The sequence below is a fragment of the Solenopsis invicta genome, chromosome 2, assembly GCF_016802725.1.
Source record: "Solenopsis invicta isolate M01_SB chromosome 2, UNIL_Sinv_3.0, whole genome shotgun sequence".
NCBI lineage: Eukaryota > Metazoa > Arthropoda > Insecta > Hymenoptera > Formicidae > Solenopsis > Solenopsis invicta.
Genome location: NC_052665.1, coordinates 9,924,982 through 9,942,070, shown reverse-complemented (window position 1 = coordinate 9,942,070; position 17,089 = coordinate 9,924,982). Strand labels below are relative to the sequence as shown.

Sequence of the window (17,089 nt, the reverse complement as noted above, 5' to 3'; positions counted from 1 at the left end):
GGAAAAAGTTTACGCGACCATTATGGACAGACGGCGGCGGTGATTGGTTCAGCTCTCCGTGCTGCGCCAATTGGCGCGATGCCGCACGGCTACTTCTCATAACGACGCGACTGGCGTCGCTTGTGACGTCATCGCACACGTGCACTTGACTTTTTGAGAGGTTTGTTCGTGTCACAAACTTCAACAGTTTTTTACTTCTACATGTTCCAATACATTTGCTACAAACATATTGGAGCACGTTGGAATAAGTAAGAGCATATTGGAGTATGTAACTAATTAAGACTTCTTTTATCAATCTTTGTTAAAGTAAATCGATCTATTAGGATTCATTGGAATTGACCAATTGCATTATCTGTTATGTAAAATGACAAATGCAATTGGTCAATTCCAATAGACGAAGGTATCGATCATGTAACTTTTTGCCTAGGGCGGAAAGGCAAAAAATGAAAAATTTTGCTATTGAAGTTAAAGCCCATTCTACAACAAGCTATTAAGCTTGTTCTATAATGTTGCACAAGCTGTAAGCTGCAAGAATTGACCAATCACAGTTGAATACTCTTCTCACATTTGACTGTGATTGGTCAATTCTTACGGCTTAAGCCTGTTCTACAATGTGTCGTATGTCGGTTGTATAAGCTGTAAAGCCCGTATCAGACTACGCATTGAAGATTGAGATTGAAGATTAAAGATTAAAATTTGACCAATCAAAACAAGCAAATTTTAACTCCTTTTATTTTGATTGGCCAAAGCTCAATCTTTAATCTTCAATCTTCAATTTTCAATGCGTAGTCTGATACGGGCTTAAGCTTACTAGCCTTTCTACAATAAGCTATTAGTCGATATCGTAAGTCATAAGCCATAAGACATCAATCACAGTCGAATATTCTTTTCACATTTGACTGTGATTGGTCAATTTTTATGGCTTATGATACCGACTAATAGCTTATTGTAAAAAACCTATACAGATTATGCAACCGACATACGACGTATTAAAGTTGGTTTATAATAGCAGTAACTGTAAGAAATTGGTCAATCATGGTCGATTTATAGAAAAATAGTCGACTACGATAAATTTCTTACAGTAACGGCTATTATATCAACTCTAAAGGTTGATTTATGCAGGCCATAACCGCTAACTTATGCCGTAATCTGTAAGACATTGACTAATCATAGTCGATTATTCTTCTATAAATCGATTATAATTGGTCAATTTCTTATAGATTCCGGCATAAGTTAGCTGTTATAGCCTGCATAAACCAACCTTTAATTGGTGTCATCAGTCGTAAGCCGTAAAAGCCGCGACACAGGCTCTTGCATAGCTGCATAATCGTATGCATAAAGAAATTAATTGGTCCATTTCCTTGTGCACGTGCTAACGGATTACCAATTAACTTCTTTATGCATACGGTTATGCAGCTATGCAAAAGCCTGTGTCGCGGCCTTAAGAATTGATCAATTACAGTCAAAGATTCTCTTCACATTTGACTGTGATAGGTCAATTCTTATGGCTTACAATTTATGCCATCGATTAGTTATTGTAGAAAGCTCATAATACCGACCTTAAAGCCTGTTTTACATAAGCACAAGACCGTAAGGTTGTAAGGCGGGTTTTAAGAGCTCGTAAGCGAATGAAAAATTTTCATTTCTTACGTTACAACCTTACGGTCTTGTGTTTACTGCTATTGTAGAACAGGCATATAGGGCCTCGCACATGAAATGCATAACATAACATAAGCACAACATAAGACCGATGAACCAATGAGCATTCAGCATAAAGTCGCCATATTGATTTACATAAGATTCCTATTGGTCCAAAAGCTTTATGCTACGCTTATGCTCTGTTATGCATTTCATGTGCGAGGTCCTTTAAAGCCTGTTCTACAATAGCATAAACACAAGACCGTAAGGTTGTAAGGCATGATTTTAAGAGCTCGTAAGCAAATGAAAAATTTTCATTTCTTACGTTACGACCTTACGGTCTTGTGTTTACTGCTATTGTAGAACAGGCTTAAGGCTATAACACACACCTTCCATAACCGTAACCATAAGATGTACCGTAAGAATTAGCCAATCACAGTCGAGAATTCAGAAATAAGAATTTGAATTCTCGACTGTGATTGGCTAATTCTTACGGTACATCTTATGGTTACGGTTATGGAAAGTGTGTGTTATAGTCTTTAGTCGGTATCGTAAAAGCCACAGCACAGGCTTTTGCATAGTTGCATAACCGTATGCATAAGGAAGTTGATTGATCCGTTAGCACATGCACAAGGAAATGGACCAATCAATTTCTTTATGCATACCGTTATGCAGCTATGCAAAAGCCTGTGTCGCGGCCTTTAGTCATGAGTCATAAAAATTGACCAATGACAGTCAAATGCTTAGAACATATACTACTAGCATATGTTCTAAGGTCAAATGTGAAGAGAATATTTGACTGTGATTGATCAATTTTTATGGCTTATGACTTATGATACCGACTAATAGCTTATTGTAGAAAGCTTATAAAGAGCCTCGCACATGAAATGCATAACATAACAAACACAGCATAAGACCGATGGACCAATGAAAATGTTATGTAAAACAATATGGCGATTTTATGCTGGATGCTCATTGGTCCATCGGTCTTATGTTGTACTTATGTTATGTTATGCATTTCATGTGCGAGGCCCTTAAGTATGACATGCGCATGCTCTATCCAACAATTTCCGTTGATTGTTTGCACATGTCTGATATGTATGGTATATATGCATACCTCAGTATACCTTGGTATACCTAATGATTACGTCAGCTAAGTACCTGTGGGATACGGTATTGGACACGTGATCGACCTTGGTCGTATTGATCCTTGTTAAACAAACAGGCGCCAGACTGAAGGAAGAAGTGATAACAGGTTTTACACTCGGTTTAATTTCTTGAATCTCAAAATTTGAGATTTTTTGGCTCGATTTTTAGAAAATCGTGTTGGCAACCTCAATCAATCGTTAGTAATAAATAATTGGTTTTTCTTTATTTCTTACTATAAATGGTTTCTTAAATATTTCTTTATTTTCAAATTATTAAAAGAAATATGTTAATTTATCTGTACGAGCCACGAAGAAATATACTTTCGACTGACGAAGTGACGCGTTGTCTTTCTTTGAATTAAAGATGGCAAAAAGAACGCAACCAGCTTGGCACCTGCCGGACAAGAAGGACGAGCCAGTGCTGCGATTGTACAACAGCTTGACCAGGAAGAAAGAAGTGTTTGTCCCAAAATTTGGAAATTGGGTTCACTGGTATAGTTGTGGACCTACTGTTTATGATGCTTCACACATGGGCCATGCAAGGTATTAACAGTATCTCTAAATATAATTTTTTTTTTTTTACAAACATCTATTCCAATTAATAAAACAGATTGTTTTTTATGGAACAATTTTATTTTACATATTCTATTTGATTAAGTATATAAGATAAATATATTAGTAATTGAATATATATACCTACACAATCTTATACATACCTACATACATGAAAACTTATTGTTGATCTTTAATATGTTTTTTATAATATTAAAATTAATTGTAATCTTGAAATATTGTAAATATATATAAAGTGAGTTATTTTTAATATAAAAATTAACGTTAAAAAAAATGAATTAATTTGTCATAATAACAGGTTAGAATTTATATTTTAATGCTCTTAACATTTTTTAAGAAACATGTTTATAGAGATATTTTTTCTATTTATTTTATAAGAACAAATATCTAGTATAAACATTTAAGACATTAAAGGCAAGTGTTTTACATTGGATACTGGTTCATTCAGATGTTTGACAAATTTTTTGTTATTTTTAGAATAATTTGAAAATTTGTTATATTTTTGTATGTTGGTTATGTGTTAATGTTTTATACTTTAATTATACAATTGATTATATATTCAATTATATAATTAGATCATTTTATATTATAAATTTGTACAAAAATTTAATTCTTGGCATTGTTACACATTTGTTTATCTTATACAGTCTTGGCCAAAAGTATCAGGCACTCATATTTCTTTATTTGTCAATTCTTTTATTTGCATTATTTCCTATTGGTTACTGGCATACACAAGTTTAAAAGATTCTTGAAGCAAAAGATAATTCACATTTTAATTTCTGTTTAAATTTTTTCAATTAAAAATTTCATAAATATATGTGTTATTTATATGCGATGTTTCTTTTTTGTAGATCGTACATATCTTTTGATATTCTACGTCGCGTACTGACACACTATTTTGGATATGACGTCATGTATGTGATGAATATTACTGATATAGATGATAAGATTATAAAAAGAGCAAGACAGAATTACCTTTATGAAAAATATGTGGAAGAAAATCACAGTCTAAATGATATATTAGATGACGTCAGAGAAGTAATGTCTAATGTGGAAAATGTTGTGAGAACTACAAGTAGTGCTGATAAGAAGTGCATGTTAGAAAAGATGTTGCATAAAATAACAGGAGCTATTGAAGATCTGCAGAAAGCAGTTGAGCAGAAGGATGAGGAGAAAATTACAGAGTTTCAAAAAGTAAGTATTGCTTAAGAGATTATATATACCTAAACATATAAAAAATAGCCCTATATTCAAGAATTTTTTTTTCTGAAAATATTATTAAAGCAGGGTTTGTACCAATTTTTTTATATAAAATTTTCTTAAGAAAATACTAAATTTTTATTTTAAAAAATTAAAAAATTATAGATATTGCTATTGACATCAGACATGTTAGCTACTGTCAAAGTTTGTAGCTTGATTTGTAATACAACCTACTAAATCTATATAGTTCATCTGAAACAATAGATTGTTAACCCTTTGTAGCACTTTTTTTTTCTAGTGAATATAATCTTGTGAAACTCATTACCCAGAGGTTTTTGAGATGGCTGAATACGAATCCAGTGTGAAAAATACAAAATTCAATATAGCGGATTCAATATAGCGGACGAAATTTTTAAAATCGACTGAATTCACTTAAAATTTTGAAAATTTTGTTTACCATATTGGTCTACCATATTACATCTGATATTTCAAATTTTGTATTTTTGACATCGGACTCGTAATCAGAAACTTCGGAAACATCTAAATAATAAGTTTCAAGCGAATTTAATTAATTTTGATAATTTTGTTCGTCATATTGTATCTGCCATTAAAAATTTTGAATTTTTTATATCGGATTGAAAATGAAGTCAATCGGACTATTAGTTTCCGAGATAAATTTATATATGTTGCGGCGAAAGAGCTTTGTAAGAATTATTTGTGCAGTTTTTATTTTGAGCTCAATCACTTTTAAAATTTACAGTACATATTGTATATACATACATTATACCTGTAAAATTTCACTTAATTATACGCAGCATTTAATTTTTTTTATCTTGAATTTATGCTTATTTTAAATCTGGTTAAGGTGGTCTGACCCCTTAATAATTAAAGGAAACCTGTAGCAATCCAGCAATACCAAACATGCTAAAGGAATATGTGAAACAATTAATTAATTTATAAAACAAACTTGGATGATAGATGTAGTCTAAAGCTACACCATGTCACAAAGAGTTAAAGTAGATTGATAAATCTAATCTTTATTATAGCCAATTTATCATAGCTGAATTAATTTTAAATAAAACAGAATGTACACAAAGGATAATTTTTAATTAAAATATTAAAACGTTTTTTACAAAAGTTAATTAAGAGAACTTTTTTCCTGCTTTATAAAAATTATTTGCTCTTAGTGAAATAATTATGAAAGAATTAAAGTAAATCATTTTATGTACCTCAGTTCATTTTATTAATTATTTAATTAAATATTGAAATGAGAAAATGAGAAAAAGATACTTTGCGTCGAGAGTATCGTAAGTAAAAAAAATAATTGCTTTTAAGGATTTTTTTATACTAGGTGAGAATTGATGAATATGCTGAATAAAAAGCAAATGAAACTTTTATTCCTTTATGGTGAGATATCATGGCAAAATCGCATTTAAAAATAATATTGTTATGATTTTAACGATTTAAAACTTTCAAACTCATGTTTTGGAAAACTGTTTTTTGAGTTATACCATTGTAGTAAATGAATGATATAAATATGATAATGTTTAATTGAGGTTTATTTATTTATTTTTTATTTTTTTTATTTTACATACATTATGAATGTAATTAATTTTTATGTATAGGTATTATTGAGGGAGGCTAGAGACCCTTTAGCCAATTGGTTAGATGAGAAGAAAGGTAGCACAATCACAGAACATTCCATATTTAGTAAATTATCGCAACATTGGGAGGCAGAATTTCATAAAGATATGGATGCTTTAAATGTAAGATTCGAATGTTTCTATTTTTAGAACAAACTCGATTTCTAATTGTCATTGTTTTTCACAAATCTTTTAGGTATTAAAACCAACCGTGCTCACAAGAGTTAGCGAATATATACCCGAAATAATAAAGTATATAGATAAAATAATAGATAATGGATTTGCTTATGAAAGTAATGGATCAGTGTATTTTGATGTGAGCAAGTTTGACAAAGAAGAGAAACATCATTATGCTAAGCTCGTACCAGAAGCGTATGGCGATACGTCGAGTTTAGAGGAGGGAGAAGGTAAGTTTGAGTTGTTTTTCGTACTTTTTTAAATTAGAGAGATTCTTCGATTTTTTCATATATAAAAACTTGATCAAACTTTAAGAATAAGAGAAAGTTTATGATTAATAAACTTATCAAATTAAAGTTGGGCTGAAGGTACATGGGTATGATGTGCAATATTGTAATTAAATTATATTCAAATTTATATTACAATAATCCGAATATTTCGATTCACTTCGATATACAATTACAAAATAATCCTCTGAATTTACAATTAGATACAGATTTCTTTCATCACTTATGAATTTTATAGAAAATGAATGTAGAGAAACGTCATCAATACTTGCATACCACTTTATTTTCGGGTGATACTTCATATTTTGTAATAATTGTCATAATTATTTGTAATGTTTTTGCAACATAACCCAAAAAGAGCGTTTGAGAAATTGGGGTAAAATTGACATAGTAGGCAGCGTAGGAAGTAATGAATTCATATACGGCCGCAGCGGAGAAGTTAACTATAAAATAAAGTGATAAACTAACAAATAAACCTACTCAAGTATTATACTCCAATTTTAACAACCTTTGAATGTTATAATCTAGTTCAAAGTAAGACGCACGCACGCACGCACGCACGCACGCACGCACGCACGCACGCACGCACGCACGCACGCACGCACGCACGCACGCACGCACGCACGCACGCACGCACGCACACATTTACTAATTTATTAATAACTTTTTTGCATAAGAATTGTACGAGATTCTTTATTTTAAAGTTGCATTAAAAAAATTTTTCTAATTTTAGCTGGAATTTTAAATAAAATTTGTAAAATTTCGGGAATTTTTAAAAATAAAATTTAGAGTAAACATTCTGTCTTTTATATATTAAAATTAAACTTTTTTCTTGTTTTACTAAGGCGATTTGAGTACTACGGTGGATAAGCTTTCTGAAAAGAAATCCGTGACGGACTTTGCACTTTGGAAAAGTTCAAAGTCAGGTGAACCTTGGTGGGACAGTCCTTGGGGCAGAGGACGTCCAGGATGGCACATCGAATGTTCGGTCATGGCATCTACAATTTGTGGAGATAGTTTGGACATCCATACAGGCGGAGTGGATCTCAAATTTCCTCATCATGACAATGAACTTGCACAAGCGGAAGCATACTATGGCAATTCGGATTGGGTCAAGTACTTCCTGCATTCTGGTCATCTGACTATAGCCGGCTGCAAAATGTCGAAATCGTTGAAAAACTTCGTTACGATACAAGAAGCTTTAAAGAAATATTCGAGCAGACAACTCAGACTTGCCTTCCTTTTGCATTCGTGGAAAGACACTTTAGATTACAGTGATAATACTATGAATATGGCTGTGCAGTATGAAAAGTTTCTTAACGTGAGTACAAGACTCATATGTATTGTATAATATCTTGATATGGTATTACGTATCCAAAAAATTTTAATCGTTCGTAATTTCGAGAATTTTGGCAATTTTCTCGCATTTTATGAAAATTGAGATCTCAGAAAAAAGAAATCATAAAAAAATTCAAAAAATGCGCTTTAAAAATGAAAAAGCTTTAAAGGGATGCTAAAGTTTTACCAACTAAATAATTTACACATACGATTTACAATACATACGTACGTTTTATGAAACGGCAATACGTCACTACATACTGCTATATCAATATCGCACGCATATAAATGCACAAATTTTTAAGCAGACTAATCTTTCATATTAAGCATCCAAGTTAAAATCTAAGAATACAACGCTAATTTATCATTATTCATACCTCAGACTATTTCCATTTTGTACAGATTGTAAAATTTGTATTAAGCAAATATTAGTACATGTTGATAGACGCTATATTAGACTAAGAGTAGATAGAAAAGAGAAAAGAAAATCTAAATTTCTTAAATTTTTTCGTTCTCGGTATAAAATCGATCAATTTGCTAAATTTATACCTATACTTTAATTATGGGAAAGAATTTTTAAATCTATAGATACAATTTGAAAAATAGTATGTTGAAAAAAATCGCATTTGATCGGTAAAATAGAACTTTGGCATCCTCTTAAATCTGTCTTTTAATTTCAGCTCTATGATATTTTGTTCTTAAATTACATAAAATTGAAAATTGGTGTTTTTCAAATATTTTACTTTGAAGTGCTGTAACTTGATGAAATATTATCGGACAAAAATTAAAAAAATATTTCAAATTAGATCTAAACTTAAAGACTTTTTAAAAAAAAATTGGTGCGATAACTTTTCGCAGTAATATCAAACCACTTTTTATGTAAAAATACATTTTTTACAAAATATTTTTTAACTTTAAAACTAAAAAGTTTATAGAAAAGAACAAAGAGAAGAAAAAATATGTATTATGTGCTTTGTAAATCGCACATTTTTTTTCTTACTTTTTGAGAAATGCGAAATGATCGATACAAATGTGATGCAAATGCTTCCAAACTTAAAAACGATAGTAGATATTTAAAATCTTTGTATTGTGTACACGTTTTTATGTTTACGTGTCTAGAAAATGAATGTGCTGCTTTATATTTCTAGGAATTCTTCCTAAATGTAAAATGTAGGATTAGAAATTTGGATACACGTACTACTCTTCATAGTTTTATAAAATGGCGTCAATCTGAAATAGAACTCAGTAACGAATTTCATCTTGCGAAAGATGCTGTACATAAAGCATTGTGCGGTAAGTTTTTAAGTCTTGATTATATTTTAATTATTGGTAGATTTATGTATTGCTAAAAAGATGTATCTGTTTCAGATAATATCGATACGAGGACTGCTCTCGATTTAATACGAGATCTTGTGGTAGCTGGCAATGTGTACATGACACTAAATCCAAAAACTTTAGATGTGCTTCTTCTTAAGGATATTACCTTGTATATTACGAAGATGTTTATCATTTTCGGGGCCATTCCTTCCTCGCATTCACCTGATACAATCGGATTTCCGCTTGACGATGAGACAGTCAGTAACAATACAAATGTAAGATCAATATATTAATAAGTTACATCGATAAAAATGAATATAACTGTATTCAGATTTCCCTTTTTTTTATTTTTTTATTTTTTTATCAAGTTTTATCTCTCACCATGAATTTAACTTTTGGAGTTTTACTTTGGAGTTTTACTGGCAACTTAGGCTGGTCTCATCATCCAATTAAATTAATCAACCGATTTAACAATTACCCATTGTAAAACATAAAGCTAATCGTATTATTTTCTTGTCCTTTTCTATAAATTATAATTTATGTATTATACTTTAACTAATAATCAAGTGATGTGTCATTAAAATAATTAAGAAATTAGATTAGGAATAAGTTTTAAGTTATAGAATTTTTTATCAATTTTTTGTAAATTATAATTTATGTAAAATCATGATTAAGTTAATTGTTTTAACTAAATAAAATTAAAAATAAAATAAAATTAAATGAATAAAATATTTAATTGATATTATGATAATTATAATAATAATTATATTTAACAATTAAATTATGTATAATTAAAATAATTAAGGAATTAGAGTAGGTTGATTTTAAGTTAATTGCAGATAATGAGATTGGCAGATAATGAGGCTTTTAATTTAATTTTATCTGAAAAACGTTACGCTTGAGTAAGAATTTGATCGCATTTTTTTTTTAAATGTGCTCTGATAATTTTGAAGAGTTTTTTCAAGACGTTTGGAAGATTCTTATTGTCGCTTAATTTTTTATTTACTTACTTTGAAACAAGAGATAAATGTACATAAATGCAGATATTTTAATGTAATATGAAACAAAAAAAATAATGCAATTATAACACATTTTATTTTATGATTAGTTTGAAGAGACTGTTATGCCATACCTCGAAATTTTGGCGAATTTCCGAGAGAAGGTTCGAAATTGCGCGATAAACCTGAAAGCGAATGATATTTTGCAAGAGTGCGATCGATTACGCGACGATATTTTGCCGAATGTTGGCGTGCGATTGGAAGACAGCAAGAAGATTGGAAAATATGAAGAACCTTGTAAAGTCAAATTAGTCAACAGGAAAGAGTTGTTGAAGGAAAAAGAAATAAAGAAGAAATTAGAACAAGAGAAAATTCTAGAGAAAGAAAAGAGAAAAGCGGCGAAAGAGGCGCAGCAAAAAATATCGCCAAATGACATGTTCAGATTAGAGAAAGACAAATATTCTCAATTTGACGATAAGGTAAACATTATAACCTTATTTAACAGGCATTGAACATCTTATGAAAATTTATTTACTTCAATTATATGTATAAGGATTCATACTTCATATAAATTTTTTTTGTATTTCTATGCAGGGATTACCAACGCACGATGCGGAAGGTAAAGAGATTAGTAAAGGCCTACTGAAGAAGTTGCAAAAGTTGCAGCAGGCGCAGGAAAGGAGATACATTGAGTACTTGGCTTCTCTGCAAAAAGATTGTTTATCTTAAGATTTTATTAAGAGTATTATGAAGTTATACTGCAGGTTCCCCGTTTTGTACTTCAACAACTATTGTCATTTTACTATCATAAAGAATGATAATTCTTTTTTTCTGAAGTATTAAGAAATATTTAAATTGCTATTTAAAATTTATAGAGAGTGGGGTAAATCGGATCGGGTTCCAAATCGGACATTTTTAATTTAAATGAATACGGTTAACCAGATTTGCGTGCCATTTATAATGTAAAGTCCTTATAAGACACTGAACATATCACAGTAGTTTGACAGTTCTGTTATAACATTCGAAGAATACACGCGAATATTTTCAGTCATTTTTAGTCATCATGTGAAAATTTAAAAAAAAAAGAAAATCCTTATTTATTATTTAAAAGGTGTTAAAAATTTGAAAGATAATTGATTTAAGATAATTAAAGAATGTAAAATTAAAAAATATCAATTATTTTGTGATTTCTTTTGCGGTCTATTGTAAAAATTGTTCCAAGGTTTGAAAGGACTTATGTCCAAATCGAACTTTTACGTCGGAATTACATCCTGATCGTAGCACTGGTAATCGACCGACCAAATCTGGTTCTAGAAATGTTAAATTAGTAAAATATTATGAGTTATCAGACTCGGAATAATTAAATTTTATTTAATAATTGATTTTTATTCAATACTAAAAAAATACATTGTAATCTTTTGCAATTCTATTTAAGTTGGTGTTTATTTATTTATTTATTTAAATAAATGGGAGTGTCTGATTTGGGGAACCAATAGTTTCAAATTGAACCGGAAAAAGCGTTTTTACATTTTCCGTTATGGTTTAATACAGATAAGAGATACGTCAAAATGGACTAAAGCAAAAATGTAGGAAATTAAATTATCTTTCCAATGGCACCTTCGATTTTACGATCGGACTTTATTTGTGCCTTATAGAGAGCAAACACTGCAGCTAAGACCAATTTACCCCACTCTCCCCTATGATATATCAATATAATTTCAAATTAGTAAATATGTGTCTGATATCTAAATTAGTTCATACGAAGATCTTTCTAAAAAGCTTTGTTCTAAAAGCTTTAGTTAAGAAATTAAACTTAAATACAATTTTTTATCAGTATCTTTTCCCTACGAGTTTTTGTATATTTTCAGCTGTTAAATTTTCTTGAATTTTGTAATCTATTTATTTCACTTACCTTCTTTTATAATTTATTTATTACATTTATTGTTTCGAATTAATGTAATAGGAATTCCAACATTGTACTTTATAAACAGTCATATAACCAATATTATAAGATTTTATATTTGCAAGAAATATATATGTGAATTTTATATATATTAAGTTTCAATAAATACGTGATTTTATATTTCATCATGAGATTGCTACGTATGTAAAATTTATGTATATTAATTACTTGAACTGTCATATATCTTGTGGGTTAGCGATTGTAAAATTTCCGTTACAATTTGTGGTGATGATTTTATTTATTTGATTAAGTAATCCTTATTTCTATTAATGTGGATTAACTTTAATTTCAGTTTAGTTCACTCTTTATTTATTTATTTTTTTTAAATTAGAAAAAGATAAGTAAATTAAGCCGAGATTAAAATTATTTTCTATTGGTAGAAATGTACGTAAGCATGATTTTACTAAGATCTGTTTGCACCAGTGTAGATTAATTATATCTTGGTTTACCTTACTTTTTATCGTTTTTTAATTTTTAGAAAAATAGTATCGAGAATCGAAGTTAAACCGAGATTAAAATTAATCTGTATTGACGCCAATTAATGCCTATTTCCACCAACGCAGATTACCTTTGATCTCAGTTTAACTTACTCTTTATCTTTCTTTAGTTCTAAGAATTAGAAAAAGATAGGGAGTAAGTTAAACTGAGATCAAAGTTAACCTACATTGGTGAAAATGGGCATAACTCAAGTATTTTAGACATTAAAGAAACAATAGAAATTATATTAATGTAAAAGGACAAAATATTTAAGTAATATATTAGATTCATTATTAAACTCAATGCCGAAATCAGCTTGGCAGTCAGTGTTAAAAAAGAACGCCTCCAATATCACGGAATCACGGTACATTCATACTTGATGTACGTACATCGGCATGTATCGTGCCGATGCGATTCGAAACTGGTGGTCGAACAAAATAAATGTTACGCGTTTCCACTCGACCGGATGAATTTGACGTGCGATGCTGTCCATTATTAAAGCATAATACCCCTTTCATAACGAGTGGGCGTCAAGCCGTGGACAGTGACAGCTTCGTAAATGCGAAAGGCGATATAATGTGGCTCGTGTGGCTCGGCGCGACGCGAAGCGAAGCGAAACGGAGCGAACCGAATCCGATATTCATCCCGTATTCAAAAGCAGTGAAAACCCACAGAGCGGCAAGCAAACAGGTCGACCCGTCAGTCGCTTTTCCAACTCCCCGTAAAATACGCATCATATCCGATAATAACGATACGACGGTGGTGCCCGGTCCCGAAAACTCGGAATAATCGGGAAAAGCGACCAGCCGCGCCCACACTCTCTCGATTTTATGTTTCGAAATTATGTTTCCGGACTGGAACGAAGCGGTATTTAAACCACCTCCCGCAGAAAGCATTTTCGTTCTTAATCGAGAAAGTTTAATGCGATACGTCTCACGTCACGTTCTCGCACATATTTGTGTCGTCGCGGTGTTGTACTTGCGTTTACGTATCTATTATTAATGAAGCATTGTGCGTTCGAGTACACTTTTCCTTGGAATCGCGCAAAGTTTTTTTTTTTTATCGAAACTTTTTCAAGTTTTCTTTCGCATGCGATTTTCTTCTTTTTGATCTTCTATCGTCGTTACACTTGATCAAATGATTATAACATTACGTTATTATTACGAGAACTTTATAAAAAATAAATGAATAAGGATAAAGGCCTATTGGCAACAAGCAAACTGAGATGTCAATTAATAACAAATGTATATTTAATGTGCTGTAATAAAAGAATGTGTTTATAAAAAAATCTAGACTTTTTTAATAATGTTGCTTTTTCGCTAACACTCGCGCTCACTCGCGGCATTCACGCTTTATTCTTCTTCTCAATTTGACACCCGTCCCTAAACCTCCTGAACTGGAGTCATTACCGCCATCCCTCAAAAGTCATTGTTTAACGCAAAAACACAAAATTGGCAGTCGAAAATCAAAATTAGGAATTGAAATAATTGCCGATTGTGACGCAATCGACGATTTAAAAAATATTTCCAGTAGCGGGCGAACACGTCCGCACACGTGTTCAAGGCCCCGAATTCCACGGATTCCGACATTTATACAAATTTTTATTAGAAAGCGAGAGTAAAAACCGTAATCACACTAAAGGTTGAGGTTAAGATTGGGTTTGAATTTGATCAATTAAAACAAAGGTAATTAAATTTGAAGTTTATAGTTTTCTTTCTTCGGATTGATTCAATTCCAATCTACTTTTATTTTACTGAATAATTTTGTTTATAATCAATATTTTATATTGAACACATTTGAACGATTACATTCGTCAAAGTGTTGTTTAACAAATTGTAGACTCAAAGTAATGAAATATTTATTACTTAGGACGTGATTTATAAAAATGTGACGCACTACATAATCGGCGAAAGAAAAGAAGTGGTGATAATGGCTAGTCCAAAAAAATATTTTTTTAAATTGGTTTAGTTAAAAAAAACACAGTATTAAATTATTTTGCTAATTTTTTATCGTTCAGAATTTCCCTCATTTAATATTTTCCTGTATTCAAAGACTTAAAAAGATATTTTTAGAAATATCATTTTAACATGAAATATAAAATGACATCTCTTATGTTTTTTGAACATCGCTCTTTAGACGATAACAATCGATTTATCGAAGAAATATTTCAATATAAAAATTTCGTTAAAAAAATATTAATAAAATTCCATGTTATTGTTCAACTTTGCATAACTCGAAGTATGTATAGTCGCATAAAAACTCTCATTTTGTACGTACGAGCTACACACAACTTCTGTATTAAGGTAAAGTTAATCTCGGGTGATGGCTATATTATTTTTAATAATTACCTTTTTGTTCGATTTTCTTGTAAAATTTATCTAAGCACCTCTTCTTTTTACGCATATTTCAATTCCATAAAAAGTTTTTGTGATTCTGTAACGGCAAATTAGAGATATTTAGATGCTGTAAACGTCGATAATTCGCGGTACTTTAGCATCCTTTTGTCTTGAGTACAATTTTTATATCGTAATTATCATTTTTATCGGAACGATTTATGAGGAGAGCAGAAATATGAATTCGTAAAAATCGTAAAATTCGTAAATCCAATCTTAACAGTTTAATCTATTAATAAATTATCTTTTAATCAAGTTTGTTATCATGTATCTTTTATCAACATATATGACTCAATCTTTTAATAAATTATTTTCAGTAATCGCTCTGTAATTAGCTTGATCTTTTGCAACCTTGTGTACAAATCAGTCATGCATCGATAATGTAGCAGAGGCCAAAAGTGCGTTTTAACAACGAGATAGCAGATGATATTTTGCAAGTAATGATATTTTTTGGAAGTTTTCTTCACTTGTGTCAATATTAGCACGAACTGCACGAACAAATTAATAAAAATATAGCCGAGTGTCAAGTCGAACAATTGCAGAGGAATTTCCAATCTATATTGTCGATCATTAATCCTTCCGTATTTCTCGTTAATCGATCCAAGATGTTATTTATTGATTAACGCTTTGAATCATAATGGATTTGCAGAGATAAATGCGCTGTGTTGCAAGTGAGTAACATGTGCCTGTATTTCGCACGTGTAGAAAAATTCCGTTGCAGATACGAGATTACTATCGTATTTCGTAATTTTAGCGGATTTCAGATTACAATAATCCTAACTTGTTTGGATCGCTCGTGCATAATTGTATAAGACGCTACAATTGGACATGCTCTGGTATATTAACAGCTGCATCGCGCTGTTTGATTACACATCAAATAATTACGAAAAACGTCATCTCAATTATTTCTTCTCAATAATCGAGCCGAAAAATCGAAAATAACGTCAGTAACGCGATATCACAGTGACGCCTGGCCTAGCGAGATAATGATTGAACGAAAGCTTCATCATATGTTGTACATTCAGTTGCTTTTTTTCTATCTTTATTAATATTTTAATTATTAATAAAATAAATTCATATTTAATACTTTTCATGAACATTTATTATTTTTAATTAATTAATTTAATTTAATTTTCAATTTAAATAATTGCTTTTGCTAAGATTTATATTAATTTTTATGTATTTCTTAATTGTGTTAAAATAATCGTGGCATGAAAAATTTTGCATTATTTTAGCATATTTAGCATATTTAGCGTTTTATCTTCGATGCGTTCATAGAGAGAATTCTCTCATAAAAGTTATTCTGAAAATTATAATAGCCATAGGACAACATTGTACGTATTTTTCGAAGAATTTTATGTGATTTTCTCTGCTTTATTATTTACTATTTACTATGCACATTTTAATACCTTTAATATAATAAAATATAAAATATTTGTTTTATTTTTACTAAATTGCAGTTAAATATCAATAATTTTAAAATATGTTGAATGAAATTTATGTTTCTTTATTATTTTGAATTGAATAAATTTCAAATATCGATAAATACGTATACAATATCTTATAAATTTCTATAAATTTTACACTGTAGAATGTCTTCAATCAAGCTTAGTTGTTCATAATAATTTTCCATGTAGCATAGTAATTGATTGGCGCTGTTTATGCATAAACAATGTCTAACACAATTATCAATAGAAAAAAATGGCGTAACAAGGCATAATAAAATAATGGTAAATTCATGGATCCAGGATTCCAAAAATCCTGGCTTCGAATCCTACTAGGATAAGCGCGTTTTTTAAAAAACGATATATATATATAACATTAAATATAAAAGTCATATAAAAACAAATTTCGTAGACGATTATATATTATTATACAGGGTGTCCTAGAAAGCTCGCATCCCCTTTTAAGAGCGGATTCCTCAGAACATTCTAAGA

At 30.4% G+C, this 17,089-nt stretch overlaps 1 protein-coding gene across 3 annotated transcripts; it reads left to right on the top strand.

Annotated features, from left to right (window-relative positions):
- The first annotated feature begins 1 nt into the window (after position 1).
- On the top strand, positions 2-14,047 carry LOC105200712 (cysteine--tRNA ligase, cytoplasmic). Of its 3 annotated transcripts, none has more exons than XM_011168381.3 (10): positions 2-160; positions 3,151-3,329; positions 4,211-4,553; positions 6,185-6,325; positions 6,399-6,609; positions 7,512-7,987; positions 9,153-9,297; positions 9,373-9,596; positions 10,430-10,798; positions 10,914-14,047. In XM_011168381.3, exons 2-10 carry the CDS (start codon positions 3,151-3,153, stop codon positions 11,046-11,048), a joined length of 2,223 nt encoding a protein of 740 aa, XP_011166683.1. In that variant the 5' UTR covers positions 2-160; the 3' UTR covers positions 11,049-14,047. The 3 variants fall into 3 exon arrangements, with proteins under 3 accessions (XP_011166683.1, XP_011166682.1, XP_011166681.1); XM_011168380.3 differs by lacking the exon at positions 2-160 and adding an exon at positions 2,740-2,893; XM_011168379.3 differs by lacking the exon at positions 2-160 and adding an exon at positions 2,753-2,983.
- The last annotated feature ends 3,042 nt before the right edge of the window (positions 14,048-17,089 follow it).

What these genes read in the sequence shown, in the direction of transcription:
- LOC105200712 (XM_011168381.3), top strand. Translation starts at nt 3,151, where the DNA reads ATGGCAAAAAGAACGCAACCAGCTTGGCACCTGCCGGACAAGAAGGAC. An exon ending in TCACACATGGGCCATGCAAG is followed by an intron (nt 3,330 to 4,210) that starts GTATTAACAGTA and finishes TCTTTTTTGTAG; the next exon opens with ATCGTACATATCTTTTGATA. An exon ending in ATTCTCAATTTGACGATAAG is followed by an intron (nt 10,799 to 10,913) that starts GTAAACATTATA and finishes ATTTCTATGCAG; the next exon opens with GGATTACCAACGCACGATGC.